Source organism: Tinamus guttatus, unplaced genomic scaffold (genome assembly GCF_059628265.1).
Source record: "Tinamus guttatus ecotype Peru unplaced genomic scaffold, ASM5962826v1 Tinamus_guttatus_pri_ptg000133l, whole genome shotgun sequence".
Lineage (NCBI taxonomy): Eukaryota > Metazoa > Chordata > Aves > Tinamiformes > Tinamidae > Tinamus > Tinamus guttatus.
Window position 1 is genome coordinate 1,986,010 of NW_028288667.1, and position 18,700 is coordinate 2,004,709.

General features: G+C 37.2%; 1 protein-coding gene across 1 annotated transcript in view; it reads left to right on the plus strand.

The window, feature by feature from the left end:
- The window catches only part of MGAT5 (alpha-1,6-mannosylglycoprotein 6-beta-N-acetylglucosaminyltransferase), a 105,528-nt gene that overhangs the window by 66,400 nt on the left and 20,428 nt on the right, over positions 1–18,700 (plus strand). Inside the window, exons 6-11 of the mRNA XM_088521763.1 lie at positions 2,587–2,658; positions 3,168–3,329; positions 4,675–4,844; positions 5,706–5,840; positions 11,754–11,887; positions 15,201–15,334. Coding sequence (XP_088377889.1) covers positions 2,587–2,658; positions 3,168–3,329; positions 4,675–4,844; positions 5,706–5,840; positions 11,754–11,887; positions 15,201–15,334 — 807 coding nt within the window. The remainder of the gene's footprint in view (positions 1–2,586; positions 2,659–3,167; positions 3,330–4,674; positions 4,845–5,705; positions 5,841–11,753; positions 11,888–15,200; positions 15,335–18,700) is intronic.

Below are 18,700 nucleotides of genomic sequence, written 5' to 3' on the forward strand. Positions count from 1 at the left end.
CAAATGTTAAGTGCAGTTTCCTTACAGGCTCTTTAAAAGGATAGTCTTTGTTGAGGCCTTGCACATATTTTACTGCCGTAGACCATAATTTTACGCAATGCAGTGCAAAAAGCCTCTCAACTGAATGCTTCTTACAGCTTAGAACAGCAGTGATTGAAAAATATATAAAAATATAATTGTGTTTTGCAGGGGAGCAGCTGTAAAGTTTAGAAGCATGCTGGGTCTCTTGTGTAAGTAATATGAAATCAAGAGGCTTTTTAATTCTGTAGAGGAAGCTGTGAATTCTGTGACTTCCTTTTTTCCATAGTTCAGCAAAAGGTGCCTCTGAAGTCAGGTAACTTGTGTAATTGGGTGGCTTGAAATCCTCTTCTCTTCTACCCTTTCCTTCCTGGGGACATGCAGACCCCTGACCTTCATTGCTCAAGAATAGCTGAAGTTGACTATTAAAATAATCCTGGTTTGCCTAGTTTGTCAGTCAGCTTTCTGCTTCCCCATCCCTCTTTTCCCTTGAGTCACCAAATTCAATTTCATATAATTTTTGTCATTATTGCCCCTCCCTGGGCAGTGCTGGGTCTGTATTCCTCGTCTTTGCTTTCCAGGTGCTCTTGTAGGTTATTATGGGGACATTTAGCTGTTCTCGGATTGAGAGCCATTGGCTCAGGAAGACAAGCAGGATTCTTTCCTCCGCAGAGAATACCATATGTATTTTCCCTATTGCATTTATCAGTCTTGAAAAATTATGAAACAACTGACATACTAGGAGAATATGCATTTAACATGCTCTGGTGAATTATGTTGGTCTTGCAAATGAAAAGGAATTGACTAGTACATCAATAAGGAAAAGTGAATTCCAGATTAACTGTGTACAGTCACTCCTGAAGTTTTTATTTGGGGTTTGAATTACTGTGATTTTATTTAGACTATAGGGAATATTTCTGAAAGCAGAGAAAGCTGTATTTGTTTTTCTATCAGTGAGACATGCTGCTGGCTGGCCTTGGTACCTGTGAAAATATTTTATTCCTTTAGGATTCATGATTGTGCAATGTAAAGTACGTGAAGCCAGAAAAGAGGGTGTAGAGCAGTGCTTGAAATGTCCTATCTTAATCCAGATTAATTTTAATGTCCAGAACACTTTTCTCTAGACTCAACATTATTCATACTACTGAAAAAAATGGGGTTGTGCATGATTTGTAGTATGGGAGTTGCAGTGCTTTAAGTGATTCCTCAAATCATACTAGATAGTTATGCCTATTACTTGCTACAATTTCTAGTGTTTTTATGGAGCTGGAGACTAGTGAAGAGCCCTGTTTCAAATAGGGGTTGCTGAGGTCACTGCTTTCAAATATTGTATTCAATATGCTGGATAGCTTAGGTCCTAGCATTCGAATTAAGGTTTGGTGAATACTTTCTCTGTAGAACCTAACTGAGCTTTAAGGAAGTTGTTGGGTTTTTTTCTTTTTTTAAAAAACTTTTTTCATGGGATGAAAAAAGACCAGTCATGGGGTTAGTCTTCCAAGCAATCATTTGGTATGGTTAAGCTTTGATGTCTAATATCTTAGACTTAGTGTAGTGTAATTAAGCTAAAATTGGGTTTTGACATGTCTATGACTGGAGGGGACTGTACAGCAATTCTGATTCCTGATTCTGGAAATTGTGAACTTAATTGGTAGCAGTGGGATATCTTAGCTGACCTATAAATTTTTGATTTTCTCTCTTTCCACTGTACCCTAGTGTATGCATTGTGCCTGCACTGGCCTCCAATGGTGAGATTCCTTCTTTCCAATATTGAATGGACCAACTGCTTAAGGCAGAGGAGGATTTAAGCTTCTACAAGAGCACCAAGATTCCTAGAGAGGAAGGGAGAGTGCAGGAACTTTCTGGGACTTCCATCATATGCTATTTCTACCATAAATATTTATTGTAGGTTTTTTTTGCAGCAGGGAATGTTAGAAATACTGCAGTAACTTTTTTTTTTTTTTAAGAATAAAATTTTTTATTATTTTACTGCAGTAATGGGTTTTGTTATTTTTAAGAACCTTCCAGAGAGCCTATTCTGACGTTTTTTTGCCTTCTTTCCTTTTTTTTTTTTTTTTTTTTTTTTTTTTTTTTGTCTAGAATGCAAAGAAGAGAAATCAAATCTACGAACTCTGACCCTTAGTTTTCAATAGCCTGTGCCTTTTTATAAAAGTACCTTATAAAAGGAGATAGGAAATGCTGCAAGATATATATTTCAATAATTGGAAGCATAAAAAGCTCATGGCATTTTGAAAAACAAGGCCATTTAGAAACCATATTTGTAGCATTTAACACGTGACCGATGCCTTGTAAGATATTTATCTGCAGTATTCATTGTCGTGAATGAATATCTAAATGGTACTTTTGGTTGCAAATTGTAAGGTTAAAGTTGTATTGAACTGCAAAAAGTCTCTTATGCTTTTCTTAGAAGACGTTGCAAAAAATGGCTTTGCAGTGATTTACTAATCTGGTGCCTTATTCAAGCCCTAAAAAGGTGAAGTATAAAGGAAGTAAAAGGGTTTGATAGATCATTTGGAACAGAATATTTCATTTTCCCTTCATTTTTTACAGGTTGAAAATTGGTGTCCTCGTTTACCTTGGAGAGCAAAAAATCCTAATGAAGAAGCTGATCAAAAAGCTTTGGTAAATAGTATTAGAATTTGTATTTGAACGTTGCTTGTCTAATTTAGATACCGTCTCTTTTTTTTGCACTCATTGTTCAACCTAGCTTTAATAGATTTTTTTTTTTTTGAAGTTACACTATTTTTTCTTAATAGTATTACAGCAGACTCATGAAGTTTCATGATGTGGTGTCTGTGGTGGATTTTTCTGAATTTTTATTGTGTTTCAAAGAAACTTGAACCTCATTTTCACAAACACGTGACCAAACCAAAATCTTGTATTGTAGGGGGGCTACCACATGCTAGTGATAAAAACAGCTGTAATGTATGTAGCTTAGAAACTTCTAGATAAGGATTTCTTAACTAAAATCTCAACTTTAGTATAAGGAACCTTTTTTTTTTTTTTTTTTTTGTCTCATTTTCTTAAGTAGAGGAGTGTAAAGTGCAGAGTTCTCAATAGAGAAGCTTTGTCATATCTGAAATGTACACTATAAATTATGTGTTTTATTTTTTGTAATGCTTTACTTGAAGGCTGAAATTCGTGTAAATTTTGATTATCTCTACAAAATGATGTCAAGACATGAGGAATTCCGGTGGATGATGTTACGCATCAGACGGATGGCTGATGCCTGGATTGAATCAATTAAATCACTTGCAGAAAAACAAAATTTAGAGAAGAGAAAACGAAAAAAAGTAAGTTAAAACTTTTTTTTTTTTTTTTAATCCTGGCACATATAACCATTCAGATTCCTTTAGGTGTCCTTTTTCCGAAAGTAACTTTGGAATAGAAATATCAACTATGTCTAAAAGTTCGTGTTTGTACCTGCAATGAGTCCAAATTAAAGACAATAAGACTCCTGAACTCAAAAAGTTTATTTGAATTTTGAAAATCCTTTTTTTTTTTTCCCTAAAGTAACCTCCACTAAGTAAAATAAAACAAAAACAAAAGCACCAAGTTCTAAACACGACTGTTCCACTTCCTGCCTCGTGCTTAACCGGAGCCAGCTCTGAGCACAGTCGTTTCCAGCTTTTCTTAAGCCTGGCTGGCTGCTGCTTGGCTCCCAGCTCAGGATTCTTGGTTCCTGCAGGAGGTCTGTGCCCTGTGTTCCTGCTGCTGTGCTCATCACATACTAGACTTTCTATCCTTGAGTAGACTCGACCCCTCTCAAGGAGCGCAATCCTCCTCCATACAGCTTTTTCCCATTAAAGGAATATCAGGGAACAAATGAACTCGAGGATAAACAGGAGCAGTACTTTTGTGCACAGGTGGTTTTGATAGCATGCTTTAATATCTACTGTTTTTTTTGTTAAAAGCCATCTAAGGTTGCTCTGTAAAGTGTAATTTCATTTTCACACGGCCAATTCTATCCTGGGAACTGAACAAGGTTAGATTAAAATGGATTTTGAATGTCTCTTCATTAGAGTAAAAGAAAAAGGTATATACACTGCACGTATCAACATTAATATCTGACAGTCCAGGCATGTACCGAGTGTTTGGAACCCAACGCGTGCAGTGTTCCAAAGGCAAGCACAGACCTCAAGGAACTGAGAAAACTCTCTCCACTAGCAGTGAAGAGTAGAGGTTGGGAAAGCCCCATTGTCTTCTGGAGCCTTTCCAAGTTCATAATGGCTTGTTCACAGCAGCATAACCTGACCTGCTCTGTCTCCTTGCATGAGCAAGGATATCCTACATGAGAATATGTCATATATGCATCAGAATTAGCTAATATGAATCATCACTTTGTGCAGTGTAGCAATTCATTTTGTGAATAGCTCCTTTCTTGATGTTTTGTTTTTGTTTAATTACTGATTTACTGGTGTATAGTAGTCCAAAGTAATGAAAACATTCTTAAAATTACTGTTATAGAATTACATCACACAATTAAATTACAAGGTTTCACAGTAAGGGTTTTCTTGGACGCCGTTTTTGCTTGGTGAGTAAGGGAGCATGGGCACATGATATTTAAGAGAAAATGCAGAGGGATGTACTAATTGCATGTTTAATGCCCATAATCTCATGTACAACTTTCTTTTTCAGATTCTTGTTCATTTGGGACTTCTGACAAAAGAATCAGGATTCAAAATCGCAGAGAATGCGTTTAGTGGTGGCCCACTTGGTGAACTGGTCCAGTGGAGTGATCTAATCACATCTCTCTACCTACTGGGGCACGACATCAGGATTTCAGCCTCACTGGCAGAGCTCAAGGAGTAAGGAGACTACTTCCAGTTTTGAAACCGGAATACAAAAATATTGCAAACACCTGAGGCCTCTATTAGCTCAGGATATATTTTCTTAAAGCCTAATATGAAAGTGATAGTTCACTAAAAAGACAATGAGATTATTTTCATGAGCTAAATATATATGATATGAAAAGGATAATGTTTTCACTGCAGCTTTAGGTTCCTGAGAATGCTGAATTGTAAATGAATACTGGAAAATTCAAACTAAGCAACATAACAGGTATTTAAGCAGCTGCAGTAAGAGGTGTTAGAACAGCCAAATTGTGTCCTCCTCTTCAGTTTCTGCTGTTCTTCACTCAGTATCTAGTTTTAAATTAAAAATGTAAATCCTTAAGCACATTACTTTTGACACAGTTATTTGTTTATGTTTGGTCAAATTACCACCTCCATTGCCTTTGTCTTGCTTATTAATTCAGCACAATGTATCTGTTTTAAGCTTCTACCTTGTTCGGTAACTCTCATTTTTATAGAAAATATGACAGCACCATCATATGGAGAGCTCTTATATAATAAAGCTGACATTTTAAGTCAGAAATTATTTCAGTTCATTCAAAAATATGTTCTTTTTTAGCATTCCAATTATCTTGTGCTTTTGTTTAGGCTAGGTGAGTTTTTTTTTTTTTTACTGAAAATCATCATCTTATGCACAAGCAGTTCTTTAGCAAATGCTGCAGGTCTTTAGCATTTGAATGCTCTTACAGGGGTCCTTTTTTTAAAGTAGCTTTTTTGAAAGGTAAATTATCACTAAATAATTTTAGAATGAATTCAAGCTATTTGGAAAGTAATATTTTCATATATTCTTCCCCTTTTTTTTATTTGTTTGTTTAGAATTATGAAGAAGGTTGTAGGTAACAGATCTGGCTGCCCTACCCAGGGGGACAAAGTTGTAGAACTCATTTACATTGATATTGTGGGACTCACTCAGTTTAAGAAGACTCTTGGTCCATCATGGGTACATTACCAGTAAGTATGACACTCATTGATGCTTTCTTAAAGAGCTTTTTTTTTGAACAGCAGGTGAAATACAAAAGTATACAAAATACCAAGGTGAGTGCATTCTTGTGAAACTGAATTTATTCAAAAACAAAAATCTATCTCTGTGTTGTTCTTCAATCTTAGGAATAAAAGGGCTCTCTCTTTTACATACATGTAAGATCTCTTTTACATCTCTCCCTCTGCCTAATGTGGAAGACAGTAGTCCGGAGACACGATAGTATTTTCAAGTATTTTTATATTATTATATTTATATTATCAAGTATTAAATTATCATGTTGAATCATCATTGTTTTCTTTTCCCCTTTCTTTTCCCCTGATTTTCAGATGAGCTGAAAAATGATTAGATATAGTTCTTTAGTTGAAATACTACATGTATGTCATTGCTTGTAGTCTTACTGAAATACAGACTGATGGTTGTGGCGGTGTGTCTATTTTAACGGGTAGTAAGTAATAGTCACAGTTTCTGTCCCTTCCTATAAAATACTGAGAGGGACTCATCTTCAGGGATAGGTCTAAAATATAAACCTGCTGGTAACTGCAGTTGTTGCTTCTATAAGCTACAAGCCTCCTTTTGTTAGGAACGGAAGATGGAGGTTAGTAGAAATAAGTTGGTATAACCTTCCTTTTGAATGCAGTTTTCCAGATGCATTTCTTTTTTGTCAGTAGCCATAAATCAGCAAGCCTCACGTGTTGTTCTGACATATGTCTACAGCAAATGGAAAGAAATCTTAACTCACTGGCTTTGGTTTTTCTGTACCTAATCAAATTGGTGGTTCTTGAAACCCGTATAGTGCAGTAAATCCTACTTTTTAGAAGGTTTCGAAAGGTGTCCTCTGAAGGCAGAAAAAAATTGTCCCTACCTCAGGATGTTCTGGAGCAATTCATCTCTTCAGCATAATTTTACTATGATCGATGTTACAGATAAGATTACTCTTAAGTCTCTTTTCTGAAACAAAGAAATAAATGGATGTTTTGTTTTAGCAGCCTGCTAATAAATCTAATCCTATTTTCTACTGAGCTACAGTTGGTTGTCTGTCTGCCAGATGGAACTGCCAGTAGGTGGTCACATGGAGTATTGTCAGAAGGGTATAAACTATATTTATAAATTGCAATTGTTCTTTCCCTTAGCTTTCAGTTTCCTGTTTGGTATGTTCTGTAATGAAAATATGGAATGCCATGACCTGAGATTATTCGATTAGTTGTTCAATTTTTCTTGCTTATTTTTAAATCATTAAATTTTAAACTGTCAGTCTAGTTTTCATTGATTTCTAATTTGTGGTAATGACTGACTTTTTCTGGTCTAAGGGATTAAAATTAAATTTAGCTCTAAACAAATGCTTTATATGGTATAAGAGTTTTTGTTATGCTTTTGAAGAAGAAAGCGGACTTGATGCTCTTTTTTCTTTCTTCACGGTGTTAGATTTCTAGGGGTTGAAAGGACCTTATCTAGCCCATATCCCTGCTGAAAAGTGTTATCAGCTGTGTTTGTTCTTCTTGAGAGATGTTTGCTGAATCTTTTGTTAAAGACTTCAAAAGTTCTCCCTGGCCATTGTTTCACACTGTTAAACTTTTCCTTTAAAATGCTTTTCTTGGCCGGATTTCTTGCAAACTGCAGTTTAAGCCCATTATTCCATCCCCCACAGGGGTCTTAAAATATATGTATTCCCTTTCTCTACCAACTTTTAGAATATTTTCTATGGTACCTCTGTTTCAACTTTGCTTCAAAATAAACAAATTCGAGGTCTTGGATTGCTCCTTATAGTTCATGTTTTGTAGACCAAAGATCCCACTTGTTGCACCTAGAGGGTTTATCTCCAGTTAGCTGATACTGTTCTTGAAGTTCAGGGTGCAAAACTGGATCCAGTATTCTTACAGAGACTTTATCGGAATCGATTGGAGTAAAAAATCTACCTCATAACGTCATGAAAGCTATCACTTAATAAAGGATTCTCTTGCAGTGATTTTTCTTCTCGGCATCATGAGTTGCATAATGAACTTGGTCACAGTAATAAGAATTTGCAAATTAAAATGAGGAAGTCCAGTATAAAAAAAAAAACAGTGTTCACTTATTTTGTTGATGTTAATTCCAGGAAAATAAACAATATCATAAATAGAACTGCCTTTCTGGCTAGTTCTTTACCAACTTTGCTTCATTCAGTAATATTTAATATTTGTAGGAATAATTCTTCTCTTGAGAAATGTGTTTTCCTTTATGTCATATACTTTTTCAGCAAAGATACTGATTAGCTCAGTTTTATGCAGGCCAGACTCAAATGTAAATAAATTCAAGCTTGTTATTTACTGACTTCATACTGGAATGGCGAGGTGGAATAAAACTGTGCCTTCAAAACAAGCTCTTGGGTAGCAAGTGCCATAGATTCTTTGTGAGAGATGGCGAGCCCGGAGGAAATTGCTGGTGATTGCAAGTCAGGTTTCTAGAATTGCTTGCTCAGAAGGAGTGACCCTGTTGCTGTGAGACGTGACTGTTTCTGAATGACCCAAATACCATTTCATACACTTGAAGGTTGTAGCACCGCTGATTCCGGGTAGTGTGTATTTTTTTTCTGTAGCCTCATTGGTGCTGTAATAGCATGAGTGCTCCCCAAACAGACCTTATTATTGGAGTGCATCTTGCTTTCAAACAGAGGAATGTATAGAAATGCTGCATATTTCAGCTCTGAAGTGTGGATGTTTGAAAGTAATTTATTTGCAATGAAGCAACAGGCCTATGCAAATGCTGAAAGATCTTGTCAAGGAAGAAAAAACAGTGGCTTAATATAGTTTGGGAAGTACAGCTCATCGCCTTTCCTAGCACCTGCATCCTCCATACAGCACATAAGAATCTGGCATATTTTCTTTCTTTTTTTTTTTTTCCTCTCTCTTCTTTTTTTTTTAACAGTCTCTCTAGGAGTGACTCATACCCGTATGCCAAAAATCTCACTGGCTTTATTTTTGAAATAAATGTGCATGAGAGATATCATGACAAATGAGCAACATTCCTACTTTTTGTATGTTCTGTGAAATATATCTGTTATAGGGCTGCTCTCTGACTAAGGTTTTGCATTTGAAAATGAAGTATGGGATGGCTGAGAGGTTTCGTGCACAGCCACAGATGCTGCCCAGTTGAGACTTCTGATCTTCTAGAAGAAGCAGCCTTCTGTCCAAGGCTTATGGAAAATTAGTCACTTTAAGGACAGCACTAATCTTAGGTTACTTTTTTCTGTTTTTCTTATAGGCCCCGATGTTTTCACTTGTAGTTTGTTAGAATAAAGAAAACAATAATGTGGGTGTCCATATAAGCAGTGTGCAACTCGTCGATTATTACACACACACATTTGCACACTAGTTCTCAGTATTTTAGCTATTTTTTAACATTCAAATATGGTTCAGTCTAGCGTTTTTAAAGCATTTTTAATTTAAATCTGTTTTGAGTCGACCAAGCATGTCATTGAATAGTCTTACCAGTCCAGCACCAGTTCCAAGGCATGGTGCAAAACTCTGCAACTTCCCCACTAAAGCAGGGTGGCATCCTGGAAAGGAAGGGGAAACTGAGTGAAAAGCTGAAGCAAATATCACACTGAATTGACATTTGGATTTAAACTGTTTCTCTCCTTTTTCATTTTGAAATAAGAATTAGTTTACTTTAGAAATACTAAAAAACTATATGGTAAATTGTTAAATTTAAAAAGATTTAAATAGCTAAGTGAAACAAAAAGAGAGTATGGTACTTCCTCACATTTTTTCTGCTTCATTTCAGGGGTTCTTCAGTTTAAACTTTTGATGTCTCATACCATTTCTGCCCATTTCTGCTGTGATCTTTTTCTCTTATCTTTCTGATTTTATTTCTGCCCCAGTTATTCAAACACGTGGTTTGTTTCCCCTGCTTCCTGGTTTTGCTTAGTGCCCTTTGCAGCTTCCCTCGCGTTTCCTGCCTGGCTGCTTCAGAGACCCAGTGCCTGTTGCATGTAGTTACCCGTATGCTTATGGGCAGTTAGCTGCATACCTTACATCTCAATGCAGGGCAAAAATCAGAGAGGAAGCAAAGCATGTGGAGATGATACCATGCAATTTAATGCTTCTTATGTACATGATTAACTCCTGTAATTTTGCAGATTTTCGGTAGCTTGTGCTGATTTTCTCATTTGTTTTCAGTCATGCACCTGACCAAAAGCTGTGTATTTGTTAGGATTTCTGTTTTAAGACCAGCCAAGAAGTAAGAGGGCTTTTATTACTGTCTGATTCATCACTTTGGTCCTGCTGGAGTATTTTGTATGATGCTGAGATCGTTGCCACTGTTGTAAAATGTTTTCCCTGAGAACAGTTGACATAAACATGGGATTACACAACACAGAAACTGATCTGTCAGCTCCTTTGCTTGGTGAATCATAATGTGATGTATATTTTGATGCTCATCTTTCTTGAAAGATCTTCATAAAGATTAAGTAAATCTGCTCACTTTTTTATTCTCAAATCCAAAGATGCTATTTCACGTTAGAGTTTAAAAGTTGCTGTAGCTTTTTTTTCTTTTTTTTTTCCTTTTATTCCTTTTCCCTTTTTTCTTTTTTTTTCCATTTAACTGATACCTAAATGAAGGAAACGATAGATAGGAAGTCTATAAATGTATCTGTGGGGATAATTTTTTTCACATTTTGAAGCCACAAAAATGATGTTTAACTTGAGAGAATGTCTATGGGCTTGAAGCATGGGAAATTTTGAAGGCTAGAAAATACAGCTATTTTTGATAGGAACTTTTGCAGCTCTCTCCCTTCCCTGTCACCTATGTGGCTGTTTCTTTCTTAGCACTTATAAGCCCCATGACACGTTGTGCAGTGATAGAGTTCATGTTCTCATAGCACAGCGCAATGTGACACGTGACCTTACACATCCTATATAAATCTCTTCCCCAAACTTTGCTTGTGGAGGCTGAAACATGGTAGAGACAGCAACTTGGAATACGTATAGCACAGATCCCTTGCAGTGAAACTAATGGTCAATATAATGGCCACCAAGAAAGTTTCTATCTAAGCAATATCAGAAGTTTAGGGTACTCTGGTATTGAACCATCAGCTCAAGAACCTGCTTGCTGCGGTGTGCCTGCTTTTTCATGTTGAAAATTTTGTCACCTTTCATGTCTTATAGACCATTTTTGGAAGGAACAGGTCATCAATGAAGAAAAAAAAAAAGTATTTTTGAAGGAATTAATAGGACTTTAAGTGAAGGTTTTGGTGTGAATTGCCTATCTAGTTCCTTCATAATCCACTGCCAGGCCTTCAGTTTTTAGGTCAGGCTGTTGTAGACATTTGGCCTCTGCATTATTTCTTCAGAAACATTATGAAACAATTCACTTTCAGTCAGACGGGAACTTATTTGTTTTTGTTTTTAGCAAATTAAATTCTTCAGTGCTTCTACCATAGGTCTAACTGACCCAAAAGTAAGAGTTGGGAGACAAAATACAGTTGTCTGAAGACAGAGCTTTGATCTTCTTCATACATCACCCTTGGCCGTTGCACTGCTTTTGTAGTAGTGCATGAGAACAGTAGGAAACGGATGACAGAGTCCTCCTTTTCCTGCCTACATTCTCCTGTAGAGCTTCAGAAATGTAGATCATCGCTGTTGTGTTCCCATGACCTCTACCTCGCTGCTCAGGTGTGACTTGTTTCCATAGGAACAAAGAATCCCAAAATAAGCTCCAGGGTTGCTATTTGAATGTCTGATATATTCCTGAATTTTCTGATGTTTATAATGTCTTTGTGAATGTAACATGAACAGAAACACTTTACAAACCCCAACGATACACATCTTACTAATTATTGTAAATACAGATATTCATTTATATATATATTTATAGATGCCTAGAGTGTGGTTTTCTCTTTCCTTCAGGTGCATGTTGAGAGTCTTGGATTCCTTTGGAACGGAACCAGAGTTTAACCATGCCCATTACGCCCAATCTAAAGGCCACAAGACACCATGGGGAAAATGGAACCTGAATCCACAGCAGTTTTATACAATGTTCCGTAAGTATCCCTGGAGTCAAGAATAATTTTGCACTCAAGAAAGGAATGTTCTCACTGAGAAGACTTTTTGTTTGTTTGTATTATTAACGGCCAATTCATGGCTTTACAAGATGGGATAATTGCTTGTAGCTTGTACATAATCTCTGTAGTACTTTCATCCAGAGATCAGAAAAGCACAATATGAGATAACTGTAAGTAATAGCAGGACAGGTATCCTGTAGGTATCTCAGGATACCTACAGAAGCATTGAGATACTGGCATTTCCTTCAAGTGTCTGAGTTCACTTTTCTTGCTTTTGGCTTTTCTATTTCTTCCACCGTGTGACAGGTTTTAGAGACACTTACTAGAGTCATCACATTTTAGTAAACTGCACGGTTTTATATGTAGTCATTAAAATGGAGATTATGACTGTGTTGTTGCATTTTTGCCTTTTTTCCCTTTGTAACTGAGCAACACAATTCCTTTTCTGTTTCTTTAAGATTCATAATTTGGTACTCAGCAAAAAAGATTTTTTGTCTCTGTAATTTTTTGGCAGATACAGTCAAGATTATCATCTGACTTTTTCCTTTTGTGAGAATTTATCCTGAGGTGAACTGATGCAGATTTTTATCCCAATAAGCTACAAAACTATTGAAAAATTAGAATGTGAGAGTAACTAAATATTTGGACAATTCAAAATGGATTAGTGTCTTTCATTATTGCTCTGCATTTTTGAATCATCATTAAACATCTTCCAAATAAAAGAGCTAAAACAGAAATACCAAAATACATCAGAAATGTATATGAATTCGGGCTGATGAAATGTTTTCACTGACCTACTCTGGCCTGCTTTGACTTTATGGACTTAGTTATTCTGGAAGGTGCAAAAAGATTCACTGCATCCAGACAGTTAGAGGAGAGTGAGGTTTAGGGATAAGGAGAGAGCGTGTTCTATGCAGCAGCCTCTCAGGCCAAGTCTGTAAAGAAACTCTTGATGGATGCCCAGCATGATCCCGAAGTTTGGTGGTATTTTGTATCTAAAACCAAGGTCAGAGCAAGTACACTCCTCTCTGAACAGACCTCACAAGTCTTTCAGACTTTTCACTCTGCATAACAGGGGGATACAGGCACCAGTGCCTGGTTGACACACCTTTGAATTGAGTTGCCCTGTAAAATTCTTGGAAGAGGCGTGTTTTGTCTGTCAACATTTTCTGTGCAAGTTTTTCCAGAGAAATATAAGTGGAGGTTGTTCAGCAGATAAAAGACTGCATTCACACTTGTTTAAAAGCAAGTAACAAAAAGCAGGGTTACGAAATGTGGCTTGGAAGTGGTTACACGTTTTTTGCCTGGATGGTAAAAGACCAGCCACAGAATGTATTCCACATCCACAGAAATTGCTTTTTACTTCCTGAGACCTCAGCTAATATTTGCTAATATAGATGGAAGATGGCTTTGACTGTTCTGTGTTAAAGTAGTCCAGTTGTTCAGAGACTTGTGTGTGAGGTCCCACTGCAGATAGCACCGGAGGCGTCCAGGCTGGACTGTGGCCCAGCTGTGTGCCCTGAGGGTGCTCTCCTCAGCCCCTCTCCATGGGGTGTGGAAGAAGGTAACATTTCCAATAAAGAAATTCCCTGTTTTGTCGCTTCTGTGAAAGGTGACTGTTACATAGAGAGATACTTCACGTTCTTGTTCAGAGCAAATCGGCTCATAATGAACTATCAGAATAGTAAGATTGTGTTGGAACTCGAAGGAATAACCATTTCAGGTTTTTAATACTAGAAATGCCTATTACTAGAAATGACTCTTTTCCTCCCTTCCGGAAAAGTAGTAAGGAAGCTCATTCTGAAGCATGATTCCAGTGCAGTAGATTTTTCAAGGATTTCTCTTCTTTTTGTACTAGGTGCAAAAGAGTCGTCACTTTTTCTGATTTAATTTTCATCCTTCTGTTGCAGAGGTAGCACAGTCTTTATTGGGTTGTGATTAAAAAGTCTGTTATGCATCACTAAGGATTTTATCCTAGACTGGAACCCTGAACAGCTTCCCAAGATCCACAGACTCTTCCTGTGTTTTGAGGACTCTCTTAATAAGGGCTGAAGATGATTAGTGAAGAGAAAGCCATATCCAAACTGGTGATGTGTTAGCAAAGGGCTTCACCATGTTCTCCGAGTCTTCCTGCCAAGGGCTTGGATTCGAGTGAGAACCTGGCTGCTGTTGAGGAATTTTTTCTAAAAAAGAAGAATGGTCATTAGAGAGACTAAATTTAATGACAGAGGAAAATGTGCCCTGTGATTTCTCCATTCTACTGCATTATCCACTTGACTGATTTGCAAGAATTGCCAAGAAAAAAAAAATCCTAAGTGCACTAGATTTTTTTTCTTGGAGAAATCCTTGGACATAGCTTTAGTATGGCATGTGTCCCCTCTCCCTGGAGGGAGAGGGAGGTGGTTTACTTTTGCTTGCTTTGTTTTTGTTTTTTACTTTCCCAAGCATACTTAATTAAAAAGGGGAGGCTTATGTAGCAGTTCCTAGTATTTATTGCAGCGTATTCCTATGCAGCCTATAATACTCTCTAAAGAGGCATAAACTCCTCCACACATTGTGGGGCAGTTTTCATACAGCAGGTATGGCTTCAGAGCAAACTTTCTACCCTTTGCATGCACTTTTTGTCTGAGAACTGCATTAATACAGATCTTTTAGCCTCTTTAGCCATCACCTTTTTTACTATTTTTATGCTGATGCTTAATTCACAGATATCTGAAAGTTAGATTTTGGTTTCTTGTTTTGTATGACTTTATAGGCTAATAATTAGGGTAAATACATAATGTTTAGAGAGTTGCATGTTTGTGGTTAAACTTTTTCAGTATTTGAGATTAACCTCATCAGCTGCTACTGATAATATCCTATACTGCTATTCATCAACCTACAGCTTTATTTTCAAGCATATGTGTATATACATTTGGGTGTTTTTAGCTGTTGGTACTGTGTTCTCTGAGATTGTCAAGCTGGATCCCCTCTGGTTTTTTTATCTCCAATGATAAAGCTGAGCACACAGAAAATCATTATCATTGGCCTAGATCCAGATACAGAATCTTTATTGTACACAGGAAATGAGCCAGAAAATAACTGCTTACTTCAGTAGATGTGTGCAGCAGGACTTAAAGTTAATAAGAATTATTAATAATAGCATAGCAAGCAAATGTGTAGCTCAGTGTGTATGTAAAGAAGTGATCTGTTGAATATTATGTTTCTTATAACTCCTTTTCTGACAACGGCCACACTTGTATAGCATTAAGTGATGCTTTAAAAGGTTTTGAATATGCTCTGTTTCTTACAGCTCATACTCCAGATAACAGCTTCCTTGGATTTGTGGTAGAGCAACATCTGAATTCTAGTGACATTAAGCACATTAATGACATCAAAAGGCAGAATCAATCTCTAGTTTATGGCAAAGTGGATAACTTCTGGAAGGTGAGTGTTCCATCCTTCTATACGTGGTCAAATTAACGCTGATCAAGATAATAAGGCACAACTGATGACCTGAAGTATCCTTGCTCCTGAAATCTATGAAGTTTGTGGGGTGTGTTTTTTTGTTTGGTTGGTTTGGTTTGTTTGTTTTTTTTTTTTTTGAAAATATTCATATTTATAGAATTAAGTTAAACATGTTGGAGCCTTTCTATGAGGAAACAACTACCTGCCTTGATCGAGAAGGATCCTTTTTTTTTTTTTTTTTAATGTATTCCCTTGATAGAAGAAGAACTGCAAAAAATAAGTGCATGGTATTTTGAGAGCCTCCTTTGACAAACACCTTGATTTACATGCAAGTAATTAGGAGACATTTTGTCTCTGTAAAATAATAGAAGTTTTTACAGTGCTAAAAACTTTGAAAATGCAGAAGCTGTTCAAATTAATAGGAATATGGAGGAGTGCATGTTTGGCTCATGTTGTAGAATGACTTAGTATCTCCCCAGTTGCAGTCTGTTCTTCTATCTGCTGATTTTTGGAATGGAGCTGGAATTCTGAATCTGAGTCTTCTTCTGGCTGAGGCTCTTGTATTTCCAGATCCTGGTCTCATTATCAGCCTGTCAGGAATGGTTGGATGTAATGAGCATCTGTACTTCCAGCCTGGTTGGTAGGTAGGAAGGTATCAGCACCTCCTGAGTAGTAGGATCTGAGCACCACATTGCTCCTTAGTCACCATGATTTTTTAGCTTACATATATATCTTTATCAGTTTATTCATTCTGTATTAATTCAGCAGTAAGTATTAATAGCTAATATGCCTCAAGGAGAGCCCTGTAATTGTCTAGCCCGAGGCTCTATATGACACACAAGATATACATGAGCTGATTCAGGCAAGGACATGGCTTTTTGGAAAAGAATATCTAATGTGGATTTTTAAATAGCACACAATGGAAAGCTCACTGCTTTCCCTGGTGAATTCCTTGAGTAATTGCCTTCTCTCTTTTGCATTATTTCTTGTTCAGATTCTCAAACTTTTTGTTTTCATGCTTTGTCTCAATTATATGCTTTGTCTACAGGATTGATAACGTTTCTATTACCCTGTAGGAATATATATGTTTCTGAAAAGCCACTACTGAACTGCAGAAAGCTTTGTGCTTTTTAATCCTTTATGTTCTCAGGATTTTGTTTATTTTCTCTGAACCTTTTCAAGATTGTTCGCTGTCTTCTTGAAATGTGAATGCCAGTAAGGGACATATACCAGCACCGAAAAAAACACTGCATGCTTTATTACACATATTCCCTTTTCACCAGAGGGAACTCATATCAAGATGATTTTTCAACCAAGACCCTTCTGTCCCTTATTGAAACTGCTGCTCTTCAACACACTGCTCTGTTTTATAAATTCGGACTACCTTTTTTTTTTTTTTTTCCAAAGATGTATGAGTTAATAATTAGCCATATTAAAATGTATACTGTATGCTTGTACCATCAAGCACTAGATAACTGGAACTCGCAGCCTGGCATGCCCAAGCTTCCTATGTACTGGTATAGTCACTGCAGGCAGGGCTTGCAGCAGAGACAATGTGGAAGGTCTTACTGAAAGTGATAAAATGCAGTTTTCACCAACAGAAAGCTCCAGCTAATCTTGTGTCTGCATAATTTGCTTATTTCATGTTTCCTTCATTTCCCCAGTTTAATGCTCTTTTCATCTGCCACTATGGCTTGTACCGAACCCAGGCTAATCTATTTATCCTACTCCTTTTCTTCCTGTTGGATATTGCCAGTTAACAGAAGTGTAATCGCCACAGAATACACGTGTCACTGCTGCTTCTGCTCAGTGGTTAAGAGAAGCACAATGTGGAGGGGAGAATGTTCTGAATCCCAGACTGAGGGGCTTAGGGGGATCACTTACAAATAACTTGTTTCATTTTAAACAGTTCAAAACTGCAATGGAAGCAGGATATACCCAGGATACCAGACTCTCGGTTTAGAGTATTTATTTTATTTCCCCTGGGAGGGGGAGACCAAGGGAGCTAACTGCCATCAAGGTTTCATATGGACAATTATGGACCTCTCTCCTTTTCTGCATCCAGTTCAGTCTCTAGAAAAAAAGGTCCTGAATTGCTTGTCATTTTACCTTTGCTAGGAATCCCTCTATCCTTAGCTCTGCTGACACACTGCACAAAGTGGCAGAATTGCCAGCTTACACCACTTGTTTAAATTGTTTAAAGTAACCTGCTTTATTTCAGCTAAAGAGAATTCTGGATTGCTCACAGGCCACATCCTGCGTTGCCACATCATCCGAGGAGGGTTGAACTCTGGTATGAAGATGATGAGTAAGAGGGAGAGAAATACAGTGAGCAATTCTGGCAGCTCTGCTGGATAGAGACAAAGATGTCAGCCCACGCCCTGAGACCAGTGGCATTAAATCCAGTTTTACAGGGGGGATGGCCAGATAAGTTTTGATGGAGATCATGAAACACATAAGCTGCAGGGACTGCAAGAAACCCAGTCATCTTGCTCGTTTTGCTCTGATGACCAAATCAGTCTTAAGTGGGTTGAAGAGTACAAACAGGAGACACTAAGTGCATTTTAAGGGTTATCCTTACAGGTAAGCTATCAAAGACAGCATTTGCCAGGGTTTGAATGTGTTTGTTGTTATCAAAGGTTTGAGTTTTTGTCTGGGATTTCTGGCAATACTAATGACTAGCGACCTCTCTCTGCCTGAGTGAAATGGAATGAATAAAATGCAAGTGAAACCCATAATCCTTCCCATTATCAAAATTGGCTTTAATTACAGAACATTTCAATTAAGGGAATGTTTGAAGCCTTTCATGTCTTCTCTGCTCCTGTTCAAATAAAAGTATTTTCTTTGTTCATGCAACTCCCCATTATACTATTGTGTTTTTTCTACCCTCAGTTCTTGATGAAAAAAAAAAAAAAGGGCGTCAGGATTCATTTTAAGTTAATTTAAATTTGCTGTGGTTTATTTTGCAGAATACCATGAGACAAGACTGAATTTTGCTTGAATTGGAAAATAGCTGTGAATATGTAATAAACATATGTCCACATAACAAGTTTGGAAGAATCAGATTATGGGAGATGATTATTTTTTAGCTTGTTCTTAACAGGGAATTCCCTAACTGACGTTGTTCTTGCTGAACTTCTCCACTTTATAGGTCCTTGGCATATATATGGTTTCCCCGTTCTGTGCCACGTTGCACGGTATGGGTGAAAAGAGAGTGAGATTATGTCGTAGGAGAATGAATTGCTAGGATATTTCTGTTACTCGTGTGGATTGATGTCTTCAGCCAGCAGTACCTTTCTCTTCCTTATGATCATGTTTTCTGCTTCATCAGCAGCAATGTGCTTC